General features: G+C 57.0%; 2 protein-coding genes across 2 annotated transcripts; one reads left to right on the forward strand and one right to left on the reverse strand.

Annotated features, from left to right (window-relative positions):
- Positions 1-1,009: 1,009 nt before the first annotated feature.
- Positions 1,010-7,741, forward strand: LOC104842665 (uromodulin-like). Its single transcript, XM_010585176.1, has 9 exons — positions 1,010-1,084; positions 2,182-2,248; positions 2,785-2,952; positions 3,732-3,937; positions 4,566-4,726; positions 5,288-5,533; positions 6,205-6,364; positions 6,803-6,947; positions 7,604-7,741. The coding sequence occupies exons 1-9, from the start codon at positions 1,010-1,012 to the stop codon at positions 7,702-7,704; spliced, it is 1,329 nt and encodes a 442-aa protein (XP_010583478.1). The 3' UTR covers positions 7,705-7,741.
- Positions 7,742-8,829: 1,088 nt separating this feature from the next.
- Positions 8,830-14,216, reverse strand: GPR97 (G protein-coupled receptor 97). Its single transcript, XM_010583100.1, has 13 exons — positions 14,048-14,216; positions 13,537-13,566; positions 13,292-13,448; positions 13,093-13,210; positions 12,392-12,532; positions 12,184-12,306; positions 12,061-12,100; positions 11,875-11,975; positions 11,251-11,363; positions 10,817-11,100; positions 10,202-10,295; positions 9,455-9,741; positions 8,830-9,012 (listed from the first exon to the last, which is right to left on the reverse strand). Exons 1-13 carry the CDS (start codon positions 14,127-14,129, stop codon positions 8,897-8,899), a joined length of 1,686 nt encoding a protein of 561 aa, XP_010581402.1. The 5' UTR covers positions 14,130-14,216; the 3' UTR covers positions 8,830-8,896.
- Between the last annotated feature and the right edge of the window lie 500 nt (positions 14,217-14,716).

Below are 14,716 nucleotides of genomic sequence, written 5' to 3' on the forward strand. Positions count from 1 at the left end.
GAGCCTCCCCCCGCCCCAAGGCCGCAGGCCACCCCCAGGCCCCGGGCTGCCCGCCGGGGTTCCTCAGGCGCCCATCCCGCTGGCCTGAGCGTCTCCCTGGCTGGAAGCTCCCGACAGCCGCCCCGCTGCCGCCGGGGGAGAGGGCGCGTTTCTGGTGGCAGCCCCCTCCGTCCAGGAGAATTCTGGGGCAAAATGAGGAGGAAGCAGCTAAAGCCTGCCCGCCACAGGAAGGCTTTCCCACCAGGCCCTCGGAGAAACCCACGAGTTTCACTCTCTTTGAAAAAAACAACCCAAAGAGCCCTCCTCATCCTTTTCCTTTGTTGCTTTCTAAGCCTGGGGGCTGCTGCACTGCCTTTGCATCTCTAAGTGAGTCTGTGCAAGCTTCTGTCCCAGTTAATTGCTTTGTAAAACACACATAATGGAAAGCAGATATTCTCACCCAAAAGCTGGCAGCAGGAGATGACAGGAGGCTTTTTTTTTTTTTTTTTTTTTTAAATTGGTAGTTCATTAGGCTGTAAGCAGGGTCAGGTGCTAAATACTTGTTTTCTGGTTTTCGTTGTGGTTAGGAAAAAACCTAGATGGATGGATGTTCACATTTGCTGCTATGTTATGGTGACTGTAGCAATTAAAGCTCTGAGGATGCATGGAGTATAGTCAATGTATATCAAGAAGCATCACTTTGAGTGATTACTGCTATTCACAGCTAGTTACTGTTTCCGAAACAAAGCGCGGTAAGACCAAGCCCTCATCCCTCCATCTCTCACTAGTACTTCTGACCAGATCTTAAATGTCAGAAATCTTTAAAAAAACAGCCGAAGCAAATATACATTGTGGTTGCAAAACTGCGTGTATCCAGTACACAGTTATCTGGCCTTCGCATGTGCCGCTGTGGTATCTGCTGTTATTGCTGCGTCAAAAGCAGGTACCACAAAAACAGTTGGATGCCCAACACCCCAGATTCCCCAGGGATTTTGCAGATACTCCCCCTGTTTGGGATCCCATCAGGGCCATGAATTGGGTCAGCGTTCACGAGCTGTCGGCTAATCAGAAGGGCCATCCGTCCTGGAGGAAGGACTTTCGCAGAGTCCTTTCCTCCCCAGCCGCTGCAGAAGGATGCTAAACTGGCTCTTGTGCAATCGCGGGGGCAGCATGTTTGTGTGGGGGAGAAGGATGAGCTGCCGGAAGGCAATATAAGGCACGCGGCGGCGAGCACGAGAGTGACCCAGGGCAACGGTGGGTGGAGGAGCATAGAGTGGCCTGGAGATGGTAAGTGGGAGGAGAACAAGGTGAGATCTTAATGCTGGTGGGATCTCTCAGGACTGCTGCAGCGAATGAGGAGCAGAGCAGGGAATAAACCCTCCTTGTCCGGAGGTCTGGTGGTTGCAGCTGCTCGGGGTCGGGTGGAGGGGGTACACGACATGCTGCCAGACCAGAGTGGGGCTTTTGGCATTGGCTTTGCCCCACTGTCAGTGCATCTGCAGGGCAGAGGGGTGGCAGAGCATTGCTCCAGCCACTAGCGCTGGCTGACTCATATCCACATCTCTGATAAGGAGGCTCCAGTGTCCAGGGCTCACCCAGCACCGTGCCATTAATTTCCCTAAAGAAATCCATTATCTGTACCAACAGGGGAGATCGACTTAATCTGTGGCTTTGTGGCATTAATTTTAGTTGTGTTGAAGGCTTTGGGGTTTTTTTTTTCCCTGTTGTCTCCTTGTTATGGATATGGGTTACTGGAAAAGCAAGGATCCTTTTGCAAATCCTAACTCTTCAAAAGAGCTGTAGTGGGAAGACGGAAGAGAGAAACTCCTTTCCTCTTCAGGGAGCCTGGACTGATGCTTCTGTGGTGCAGTTTTTACTCAAAGTGCCTGTTCTTACTGAAATGTGGCTTTATCACTGTCAGCACATCCCTGCAGGTCCAAGGTCTGGTTTCTCCCACCCCCTTTTTCTGGAATAGCTACCTAAATTTGACCCTTGTGTTAGCCTGCAGGGGGGAGACATTGCTGATCTGGCCCTTTGGGTTAGGAAATTACTTTGTGCCGTGGAACCTAGAGGTTTTGGAGGAAAAACAGTACAGAAATTATCGCACCCATGCTTGAGGGTTGGCTCTTTCTGAATGACTGCAAACATCTCCAGCGAGCGCGCTAAAAACCTGAGTTACCCAGAGCCTGCTTGTTTTTACAGGAAAGGACTGTGAGATGTTTGCTGCTGGTTTCTGCCCTCTGCCTGGCTGGCTGCAAAGGCAACAAGAGTGAGTGTCCCTGTACACTGTCCATGCTGGGTTACAGACAGGTAGTATGGAAAGGAGAGGTCAAACCCTCACCTGATCTGTGTCCAGGTTCCTCATTCAGGGCACTGCTGAAGGCTGCTAAGGGAGTACAACAGAGCAAGGCTCGGGCGGGGGGGGCAGGAACTGGGGTGCAAGAGCTGGCCAAATAGGCAGAAACCACAGGCTCTCCATCCCAGCCATGTACGGCATATGACCTGTGGAGAGGGCAGAGGTGCTGTGACATGCCACCACTCTCCTTGCTAGCTGGTGGCAGGCTCTATAGCTCTGATCCAGATTATGGCCATGCTGAGGATGTCTCCCAGGCTCTCAGTGACATCCTCCCAGGCAAGCAGAGGTGGCAGGGTCTTCCTTAGATGTGCCTGCTCTGGCTTTAGGCAAGATCTCAGTCCTTGAGAGCTGTGCAGGGCTTCAAACCATGGGGCAAGTTCCCTCTTGCATCTCTTGTAGGGGAGATAATCTTGCTGCGTTTCAGCTTATTCACCTTTCCTTTGCTGCAGGTAAGCTGGAGAGCCCTCATGGCCTGAGGCGAGGGGTTGCCCTCCATCTCAAGAGGAGCCTGGACGCTTGCCTGCCAAATCCGTGCCAGCACCAGGGGGCCTGCCAGGTGATGGAGGACAGACCAGTTTGCAGCTGCAAACCAGGCTTCACAGGGACGTTCTGCCAAGGTAGAGCTGGGGATGCTGGTGAGCCCTCCCCAGTCTGTCCACAGGCACCAGAGGGAAGGGCGGTGGGCACGGTGCACTGATGTTACTTACCACTGCTCTCCACTGCAGGCTCCGGGAGCATGTCCCAGCTCCTGGTTCAGGTGCATTCCCCACCACCACATCCTGACTACATGTTGGCACAAGACCCAGTCCAGGCCATTTCCTTCCTCCCCATATGTCTTAATTCCCTTAAGAAGGAAACCTCGGCTGTCAAGAAGCCATGCTGTGGTGGAGCCATGTCAGGGCAGCAGGGCATGCTGCAGAGCACAGTTGCCTCGCAGTCTCAGCACAACCACACACACTCCAGCACAGCTACAGTGAAGGCTCCTTCGAGAGACTGGCCAAAAACTGTTTCTTCATCTGAAAGAGAGGATTACTGTCCGTGTCTGGTGCCCTTGGCAGACTGCAGTGATTCTGTAGACAGCCCTCGAAAGGGGCCAGACCCACGACATCTGCCTTTGATGTCTTGAGCCTAAGGACTGTGTCTGTTCAGAGTAGTGGCGGCCATGGGCTTGTGTAGGTCTTAGGCAACCAGTAAAAAATGACAGACCCACACTAACTTCTGCTTGTTCCCAAAGGTTTGTCTTTTGCCCAGTGTCTCTGAAGAGCCCTACCAGCAGCCTCCAACAAGGCTGGGATGAGGGTCTGTTGAGCTCAGTGGGACTGTGCCATCCTGTAGCTGACCTAGGGCTCCTTCAGGCTTCTTCCTTATTGCTATTGCAGATGGCTTTTTCCCCCAGATGTGGTACTGAAGCTGGCCTGCGAGGAAGAGCACATGAAGATGATGGTGAGGAAGGAGGTGTTTGAACTCTTGAAAATCCCTCAGGAGCTTGTCCACTTGAAGAACCAGGCATGCAAGGTCTCAGAAAGGGAAGAAGCGGGTGAGCCGTTTTTTGCAGCCACTCTCACAGGTGAAAACCACACTGCCTGTGGATCAATAATTCAGGTGAGGATCCAGGAGAGCCTCTCTGCATAGCTCTGAAGCCATGAGAGGAGCAGACATGCTGAGTGGGGACAGCAAGGGAAAGGCCCCAGAGGCTTTTCCTTTTTGTCTGGGTGCTGTAAAGTTCTCGTTCCCCTTGGAAGGCTGGGGGCTGAGGTGGCAGGTTGTTCCTGGGTTCTTCCCTGGGAACTGTCAGAAAGCTCTTCTGCCTCCACCAAACCCCTGCTGGCAGCACATCTTGTCTTATTCAGCAGAGCATGGAAGTCTCTGGGTGCTCTTTACTAGCTGATAACAGCCCTCAACTTGCTGCCAGTATCCTCTGAGCTCTGCACCCCTGGCTATAGCCCCTTGATCCCTCACTTGATTCATGGGTCAGGGAGGGTGCAGAGGAACCAGTGCTCCAGCTCTGCATTACACAGGAGGGCCCTCACCTGTGGTCACTATGCTGACTCCTGCCTCCTCTGGTGATGATTGCCAGTAGCCCCTGGACACAGGGCTTGAGCAAAAACCCCTGCAGATATCCAGGAGGCCTGGAGCAGCTGTAGCCGAGTTGCACCATCTGAACCGGAGCTTGGAGCTCTGTGTATGGACTTAGACGTGGTCTGGAGACTTGATATCTGTGTCATTCCAGCAAAACAGCTCCCACGTGTCGTACTCCAACGTCATTGAGTCAGAGCAGGAAGTGCACGGGGGTGTGATCTCCCGGAGTTTTCAGCTGGAGGTACATTTCTCCTGCGTCTATGCCTACGAGCATGTGGTGAAACTGCCCTTCGCTCTCACTGCTGTTGACAAGTGAGTAGTCCCTCTTCACCTTGCTGCTGACATGGTATCTTTGAGCTTGCAGAAAAATAGACGCCTTCAGTGAGGTGATCTGCAAAGGCGCTGGGGAGCTACTAGAGAGCTCTGACAGCAATGCCATATGAGGGTGCCTCCCTTTCTCTTCCCCATATGGTTTTTCAACACGGGGTTTGGGCCTGGGACAGAGCCAGAGGAGCATACACAATCTACTTTTCCCCTGTCCTCACTGCTTAAAACCAACTATCCAAAAAATAAAGGATGGGAACTGGAAGATGCCCCCACCAGGCCCCTGTGGAGGTGCAGGTTAGGACCCCCTGGGTTGTCTTTCTCACAGTCCTCAATGGCCAGCTGGTCAGTGGGAAGCCCTGGAGCTCCTTGCTTCTGTCCACACACGGTGCAGATGTACCAGCCAGGAGGCAGCTCGGGGCCTGGCTCTCACGAGGCTCCACCTGGGAGCAGAGGCACATCCAGCATCCGTGCACCTGCGCCAGTGGCCTGACTTGCACTAAATCCTTCCTGCCTTCTCATTCTGCTCATGAGCTCTCCTCCTCTCAGGCTGGTGCAGTTCATGGTCAGAGAAGGACACTTCAACGTCAGCATGAGACTGTACAAGACCCCCTCCTACCACCAGCCCTATCAGCTGCTGACCGCAGCCATCCCCGTCACAGACACACTCTATGTCCTGCTGAAGATAGAAGGACAGCACCAGCTCAAGTACTTTCTGCTGAGTGTTGAGGATTGCTGGGCCACACCAAGCGCAGATCCCTACCAGGATGTGCGGCACGAGCTCATTGAGAAGGGGTGAGTGGGGTGCACCTAGCGCATCTGGTCTCCTTGCACCATGAACACAGTCACATCTCTTTCCTGGGTGCTAAGGACAGGTTGCTGTGAGGGAGCAACAAGCAATGACACCATCATTGCTCACAGGTGGAGCCTGTGGTGGACAGCATCACCGAATAGGTGGAACAGCCCCATAGATGAGCCCCCATAACCACTCTGAACTGACCCCCCTCTCCTGACCCTGCTCTGCTGCCAATAGTACTGCCTTCCCTCTAGCATTGCTCCTGACCAGGTGTGGAGGCAAAAGGCAAGGAGGGGAGATGAGAGACCTTGCTGGGATGTGCAGAGATGTTTCTGCTGAAGAGCTTGTGTTAGAGGTGGCTGCAGCCAAGCTAAAGCCAGTAATGTGGATATCCAGGAAGTGGGAGCCACAGCCAGGCTCAGTCCACCCCTGCAGAGCAGCTGTGGCCCCACAGAGCAAGACACAAGCCAGCTCCTGTGCTGGTGGCAGCTCCTCCCTGAGCTGGGCACAACACAGGGTGCCAAGGAAGGGCATCCCCACCAGCACCGAGACAGAAAAAGTCCTGTTCAGCAAAGCTTGAGGGCTGCATCCAGTCCCTGTGTGCTCAGGTGTCCTAGGCTGAGATGTTCCCCCTCATTTGCCACCTGCTGACTCGGCCATTGTGTCCTAGGTGTCCCCACGATGAGACAGTGACATACCTGAACGCCATTGGAGAGAGCACTACTGCCAAGTTCAGCTTCCAGATGTTTCAGTTTGTTGGTTACCCTGAGGTGTTCCTGCACTGCCGTGTCCGGCTGTGTCTCCCTGATGGCCCGGAGCCCTGTGTCAAGGTGAGTTCTCCTGGTGGTCTGCACTGTGCCCTGGCCAGAGAGGGGGACCTCCCTTCCCTTGGCCTGCTGTTGGGAGAAGGGGCTCTGCTCTGGTTTCGGGTGCCTCAGCACAACAAACACCTCCCAGCAGCAGGAGCTCACCCCAGCACCTTGAACTAAAGGTACGAGGGCTTGAACTGACCAGAGAGCTCCTCTCCCTCTTCCCTCTGTCTGTTGGGTATTTGCAGGAGGAGAGGTTTACGCTAGGACTTGGGGAGAAGCAGACTAAGGTCCTTGAGGAACCAGCTCCTCTCATGCTCTGGAGTCTTGACTGCTCCCAGGCTGCAGCCCTAATTGTGCCTCTGCCAGGGACAGACCAGCAGGACAGCTCTTGCCGCCTGGAGCAGGCTTCTCCCCTGCCCTCTGGTCCCATCACTCTTCCCTTGGCTTTGTTGACAGCAATGCCCCAGGCACTGGAGGAGCAAACGAGCGCTGGTGGATGACTACAATAAGATTGTCTCCTATGGACCCATCCACCTGCTGGCTGCTCCTTCCTTGGGAGCAGAGACCCACCATTCCAGGACTGACCAACAGGACCTGGCGGGTATGTATGTCACTCCAGGGAGGGCAGGAGCAGCTCACAGACCCTTGCAACTGTCTAGGCAATGCTCGGTTATTAAAGAGGGCTGCCCTGCACAGAAGCGTGGAGTCTTTCAGGTGTCACGGCCATGCATGTTGTGCTCCAGAAGCCAAACCAGCACAGAGAGGTTAGCTCTGTGTGAGCGGCTCCGAACCAGGCACAGGTTGGGCTGACCAGGGGAGCTGAACGGGAAGGGACTAGAAGCCAGAAGGCTGTCGGTGCAGCAGGGAAGGCTGGGTTTTCACGCTGGACCTCTGCATCAACCCAGCAAGGCAGGCTCCTTTTGAGCACCAAGGTCAATCCAGGAGATCCAAGCAGCAGTCCAGGACTGGGGTTGGGGGCAAGCCCACCTACAGCATAGCTCAGATGAGGCATGATTGCTGAGCTAAATGGAGCCCCTGGGCAGCAGGTGTGGGTGGAGGCCACAGGTGAAGCAGATTGGCGTGGCCGAGTCCTGTTAGTGCCCTCAGGGCCCCAAAGTACCCCCAGCTCCGGTGGCTCTTACCCTTCACAGGAGATGACCTTCCCTGAATCCGTCCCCAGTCAGAAGATGCTGTGCCAGGGCTCAGCACCGGCTCAGGGGACCCAGATGTGTAACCAACCTTTCTCCTCTTCTTCAGGACCCAACCCATGGCTCCCCGGGGCCCTCATCCTGCTGTGCGCGCTTGGTGTGCTCACTGTGACTGCTGCGGCTGTCAGTGCGAGGCGGCGAACAGTGTAGGAAACTTCTGTTTCCAAATAAATGTGCCAGTAGCAGACAGGCTCTTGCCTGTGTCTTTACAGGGTTTTTTGGGGAAGGTGATGGTTGGATACAAACGATGCTTGAAGGATGAGTCACATCAGAGTGTTCTGTTCTCTGTAGCATCCCTAGGACCTTCTCATCCCCTCCTGGCTCATGCTCCCTAGACTCAAAACATGTGCTAGGGATAGGAGGTTCCTTCTTCCTCTTTTCCTCCTCCCCAGAGAGTCACCCAGGCATGTGGGGAGACAGAGGTACCCACACTAGATACCTGCCCACCAAAGCTGGACTTTGCATGGTTCTGTGTGACACAGATGTAGCATTAGCAGAGAAAGGGCTGCTCTGTGTGTGCACGTGTGTGTGTGTATATACACCTATCCATACAGATTTCTTCATTCATGACAGATTTCTCCTTTCATTCATGAAAAATTGCCAGCAAGATTTTTGCCCATCAATACATCCCTAATATAAAGCAAATAACAAACAATATTGTAAGCATCAAAGCCTAAATCCATAGTGCTCAGACAGCTGGCAGAAGTTTAATATTAAAACACAGATAAGGAGAAGAGTGTCTTCCCTGCTGCAGCTGAAGCACAGTGTCCCCGTGGAAATCGCTGCTGGCCCCAGAGGGTGTTTTGCAGGAGGGACGTCCAGCAGATCCCTGGATGTATTGGGAGAGGATGTATTGCAAAGAAGCTCATGGGTTTCTCCATTTTTGCTGATTCCCAGACCTGAACTTCCTGAGTCTGGGCTGGAGCAAGTCAATCCAGCAGGAAAACCCACCACTGGGCTGGTCCAGCACCAAAGGCCATCTCTAGCGAGGAGGGGGATGGCTCCATCCTGGCTGAAGGCAGGCAGTTTGTGGGCTCCCTCCTCACCCCCACAAGAGCCCCTGGGGAATGAGATCAGAGGCACTTCAAGACCATGGGGGAGCTGCAGCCAGGAGGGACTTTGGCGGAAGGGACATCTCCGAAGCTCCTTGCCCATGGCAGGCCACTAGGAATGAAAGGGCCAAAGCAAAGAGCCCCCGCTGAGGTTGATCATGCCCACTGAAGGGTAAACTGAGGCACAGTAAACTGAGCCCTTATCCTCCATGGGGAAGCTGCATCCATGGGGATCGAAACTTGCTCTCAGCGGGGGCACACGAAGGCAGGGAGGGAGGTGTAGCCAGCAGCTAGTCCTGGGAAACTGTGGTGGTTTTGTCATGTCTGATGATGTGGGAGAGGGAGCCAGCAATCTCCTTCGTCTTTGGGTAGTAGAGGACGACCAGCCAGATGAAAATGAAGAATCCTGCAGGGAAATGAGGGCAGACACTCAGCAGCAGCAGCAGGAGGAGACGATGGGAAACATGCTGCCGGCACTTCCCTGCTACTTCCAGGGGATTCTCCCAGCTCGCTCCTGCTCCTGCAGGAGGGGGTCTCCCCATGCTTCAGGTGAGCCACTGGGCTGGGACATGCCCTGGGTGGATAGTGTCCCTCTTCCTCTGCTAAGGAGTGGCATCCTTGGAGGAAAACCACCCCCGGTGGAGTGGACATGATTTAGAGCCATGACCAGCTCCACGCCAGTGGCTGGGACCTCCGGCTTGACATGCCCTGCCAAATGGAAGTGCATGACAGTGCTGGGAATATGCTGGTGCCTTCGGACCCCTGGTCAACCCCCTGCCAAGCTGGGTCCTCCCTCCTCCATCTTCCCCACCCAAGCCCAGGGAGCCCAGGTCGGAGCTGGCCCTGACCTTGGAGAGAGTTGAGGATGGTGAAGAGGTAGAGCACGGGCTCAGAGGAGGTGCCGTGGGTGAAGAACGCCAGGGCCCAGGTGGCTCCCAGCAGGCAGAAGAGCCCCATCACCATGAGGGCCACCTTCCAGGCATTACGGTCTCCCTGCACTGTCCCCGTGCCCTGCAGGCAGCAGCTCTTCTGGGTCACCACCCCAAAGACAGCCATGTTGAAGAGGAAGATGAGGCTGAAGTAGCCACAGTTGGTGATGTAGTGGACCAGGAGATGTTTGGAAGTGATCCAGCACCTGAAAAGAGACAACCGTGGTGCCTCCAGTGGCTCTGCTAGCCCCAGCAGCACCCATGGGAGCCTCCCAGGGGGATGTGTTTGGGGATGCAGGGACACCCTTGTGCTGGTGGGGTTTTCCCGAGACCAGGGTGAAGCAGGGGGGACAGTAGCGTGAACCCGCTGCCCTCGTGTTGCTCAGCTGGGAGGGAGTCTGGGGAATCTCCAGGAGGACCTTGGATGTCCCTCCACGACCTGGAGGCCTGCAGGCATGACTGAGGAGGCTCGGCACAAGAGGTGGTGGTGGCAGTGGTTATGATGGCTGTAGCTGCCGTGTTGTAATCACAATTAGGGAAGCAGAAGCACAGCATGAAGCTGAGCAGGATGGGTGCAACCCCCCACCACCCTGCTCCTGGCAGGACCAGGTTACCGCTCCCCATGACAAAGGGCCACCTAAGCCCTGTGGGTGGTGGCACACGCACAGGTGGGCTATGACCTGGTGTTCCGTGGTCTGGATGCTGTACTCCCCGTAGCTGCCGATGACTCCTGCCACCCCCACCACGAGAGCAGGGAAGCCTGGAAGAACAAGAGAGACATGGAGGAGGCCAGAAAGGCAAGCGGTGAGCGAGGTGGTTGGCTTGGGGGTCTCTGCATGTCCCTGGATGTGCTGACCTCAGGGAAGATGGGGCTTAGGGACCTGCTGAGGTTGCACAAGTGTCGGGGACACAACAGTTGCTGCTAGGACATGATGTGGAGAGGGAAGGACAGCACTGGCTGGTGGGGCTCGAGGTGTACCCTAACCTCTCTGGAGGATCATCTGCTCTGGTGCCCCGCAAGGTGCTGTGGAGGGCTGCTAATGGGGGAACAAAGACACCCGAGGACATCATCACCTGCTCAATGAGCAGGAGGCTGGTCCCCAGTGGGATGGAGGGTGCCTGCAGGTGCTGCCCTGAATTTGGTGCACCGAGCCCATATAAAACATAAAGGACAGGGGCTTGCTTGCACTCTGCCCATCACTGCATCACGCTGTTTGCCCCCTGGTTGTAACCCACTGCCCCCCTCTCCTCCCAGCTCTCGCACAGGCTGGTGGTGCTCACCCCAGCCAATCAGGCACAGTTTCGCCAGGTAGTGGTGGATGTAGGTGCCGAGGACCTTGACGAAGAGGAGGTAGAAGTGACAGCCCTCCAGTGCCATCCAGGTGAAGCAGCAGAGCAGGCAGTAGTGGGTGAGCCCCCCCAGGACCTTGCAGGTCCCCAACTGGGTCCCACCGGAGAGCCCACTATTGAGCAGGAAGGCCAGGTTGAGGAGGAGCACGCTGCCCATGAGATTCATGTGCAGCCCCAGGTTGATGCGGAGGGTCTTCTCAGACCTGAATCTCCACCTGAGTGTCCCCAGAGGGAGCAGAAAAGGTGGGGGTCACTGCTGAGCAGGGCCCCGTGCCGTATTGCAGCAAGTTCACGCAGAAGCACCGGAATTGCCCAATATCTCTCCCAGCCTGATGAGTCCCCAGGGAGCTGCTGGCACATCCTACCTTAAGAAGATGCAGAAGGTGATGATGAAGATGGAGAAAGCAATGGCTACCCCACAGCCAGCGGTGGCAACAACCATCAAGGCTTGTGCCGTGGACCTGTTCAGAGCCGGGTTCTGCCAAACACGCACACATTGGGTTAGACAGGCCCTGGACCAACCTAGAAAACCCGACTGCCACTACCAGAGCCATGGGGCTGATAACCCTGGTGGGCTGCTGCAGGGACCCCACGCAAGCCATTGGTCTGTCCCCCCAGAAGGTCTTCAGGGGGAGCGGGGCAGTGGTGGCTCAGAGGAGATGCTCCCTGGGGTGGGGTGAGGGCTGAGTGAAGGCTATGGTGGAGCACCATGAGCACCCTCCTGGGAGCCTCTACCAGGAGATGGGACCCCAAGCCTCACTGCTCCAGAGCCTGCACTAAGCTGGGGGCTGTTTCCACCCCGTACCCGCTCTGCTGAGCTGCTGCTGCCCTCCTGAGCTGGGGCTGGCCTTGATTTTGGGACCTGGGCTTGCGTGGGAGCAGCTATAACTGTCCCTGTGCCGCTACTCATGACACCCGAGGGGCCACCAAGGTGGGGCAGGCAGTGCAGATGGGGTACAGGCAGGAGCTGCGGGGAGTGGGATTGTCACCAGGAGGAGGGTGAAGAAGGTGAGATGGTCGCAGAAGCAGACTGTCCCCTTGTCCCTGGTCTGCGTGACACATCCGCTGCTGCTCCAGCCTCCTGCCTGCCCTGAGACAGGCACAGGGTGACAGCCGTGAGCACCGGGCACAGCACCCATGCCCGGCCCTGTGCCCGGCCCCGCCGAGGACCATACCTTTGCTGGCATCCCAGAAGACACATTGCGGGGTGACGCCCTGCAAGGGGGGAGAGCAGCATCAGCCGCCGCCACAGTGAGGGGCACCAGAGGAGAGATGGAGGGAGTGAACAGCTGACTTACATGGAGCAGCTGCCCATGGGTGAAGGTGAGTTGCACGGAGTCCTGCAGCCCAGAGATGCTCGTCTCTCCCACCGTGATGCCCACCACAGTGTCATCCAGGACCTGCCCCGTCTGGTTGATCTCCTGCATGGGTGCAATGCTGCCTGAGCCAAGCCGACAGGTAGCGAGTACCAGTGGCCGGAGGGATGCCAGCAATGCCAGCTTGTACCTCGAACATGCCAAGCTGCCGGACGTTGAGGACTGTCACCACCACGCGCGCTGTCTGGCTTCTCAGGGACTGGAATATCTCCCTGGGGAGCTGGATTTTGCCTGCCTTCCCCTTCTCTGTCATGTTCAGCATCCTAGGGCCCTGCGGTGGAGAACAGCAGTGGGGGGTTGCTTGCTGGCAATGTCACATCTCTGCTCAGGACCCACCAACCTTTCTCCAGGCAAAAATTCAACCCTGTCCGGGTGGGGTTTGCTCAGCAATATCGGCAGGAGCCCCGAGGGCAGAAGGGGAGAACCTTATCCCCAGCACCCAGCAGCAAAGGGGTAGAATTGGGACCGGCTCCCAGGAGAGCTCCCAAACCACCATCACTCTGTGGGGCATGGTCCCCTGGGACATCCAGAGAGTGGGAGAGCCTTGGGGTGGGCAGGGAGTGCAAGGTCCCACACGTTCCTCCTCTTCCTTCCCCTCCCCCTGACCACCCGCCTGCTGCTGGGACGGCTCCTCAGGGAGGGCTCTTCCCTCCCAAGCACTGTTTCACGTGACTTCTTGCCAAAGGATGCTAAAGTTGACGTAGGTCCATGACGCAATGCTGGAGCAGGGTGGAGGAAGAGCACGCCATGGCACACCAAGCCCCAGGGCTGGGGCCAAGCGATGCTTGAAGGCACAGGGCCTTCTGAGCGAGGGAGAGGGGTGCATCTCACCTCCTTGGGGGAAAAGGTGATGAGGACATCGTGGGTGACAGTCCTGCTGATGTTCAGAAGCAGCGCCTTCAGCCCAGCCAGCCTGCTGCGCACCACCGGCCACTCGAACTGCAGCAGCCTGCAGGGCAGGAGGGCTGTGGGACTGGGGGATGCGGGGGGCTGAGCCCCTGAACCCCGCCACGTCCCCCCCGTCTGCTACCTGAGCCAGTGGTCCCGCAGGCAGGCGCAAGCGGGGCTGCCGGAGTGCCTCAGCTCCGGGCAGCGCCAGGGCAGGTCAGGGCTGGGAGTCCCGTTGCCCTGCTCCTCCAGCTCCACCGTGTTGCAGCACCTGTGGTACCCATCACCCCGCCCCAGGGCTGGGGAGGAGGGGAGCGGGGTGACTGCTGGGCACCATGGCACCGGGCAGGCACTGGAGCGAGGGCAGGGATGGGGGGGACCACTCACCGTCACAGCTCTCCTGTCCCCCAGCAGCATCTGAAACAAGAACGCATGGGGAAATAGGGGGAAAACCCCAAAATCTAGGGTCAGTCCTCCCGCTGCCCACAGGGGAAGGGGGAGGCAGGAGAATGTGGCAGCTGCCAGGTTCGAAAGGAGCAGCCCTACCATTACATGGACTTCAAAAAGCAACAGGACAGACATCAGGGCTGGTGAAGGCAAAGCCACCATGCCTGCCTGTTGACACGTCACCGCGTCCAGCTCCCCAGGGTGGCTGGCAGAAGAGACTCTGGGCTGCTGGTCCAGGGTTTTAAAATAGCCCGCAGCAGCAAACCCTCCCCCCCAACTCCGCTTACCTCTGCACATCCCAGGGGGGACCTTCCCTTCTGGCCCAGCCACATTTCAGGGTGAAACCCCACAACGGTCTTTGGGTCAACACCCTCCCATGAGAAAACATAACCCCCAAGCCCACGTGCACCCCAAGCCAGGGGTGCCCACGTCCTCCTCACCCACCACTCACCAGGCAGCACCAGGAGCAGCAGGACGGTGCCCAGGAGCAAGTTCATGCTGCTTTGTGGGGTGTCCTGGCCACCCCCGGCCATCCCACGACGCTCTGCTCCCCTTATCCTGGTGGCTCTGCTCCTCCTCAGGCTCCCACAGGGCTTGCAACTGCTCCTGAGGCAACGGCCGTGTCCTCATTTCCCTTCTGCAAACCCCTCGTGCCTTCCTGTGGGTTGGCAAGTGACCTCCTGCCCCAGCTCACAGCAACAGCGATAACCGTCAGAGCCGCATCGTTTCCCCCTTGGCCGCTTCCCCCCCAGCTGACTCGGGGCTTTTTTCCTTCCCTTTCTCCCCCACATCCTGCCAAATTCTTGATCGATGGCCCCCACCAACCCAGTGATGTGTTGGAGCGTCCCTCTCCCAAACTGGGCATGCCACTGGGCATCGCCGTGAACCACCGGGGATGAAACATCCCCTTCCCACGAATGTCCCCCTGCCCCGGCTGGGAGCTGGGAGATAGGTGGAGGGGGATGAGCCGCAAGCACAGCATCATGATCTGGAAGGTGAACTGGTGGGATGGGAGACATGGTGCTGCACCCGCAAGTGGCACAGCCAGGAGAGCTGCGCTGTGCATGACCCTGCAGCCACCAAGGGAGGCGATTCCCATCCTGCGAAGTCTCCCTCTTCA

The sequence above is a fragment of the Haliaeetus leucocephalus genome, unplaced genomic scaffold, assembly GCF_000737465.1.
Source record: "Haliaeetus leucocephalus isolate CR32 unplaced genomic scaffold, Haliaeetus_leucocephalus-4.0 Scaffold92, whole genome shotgun sequence".
NCBI lineage: Eukaryota > Metazoa > Chordata > Aves > Accipitriformes > Accipitridae > Haliaeetus > Haliaeetus leucocephalus.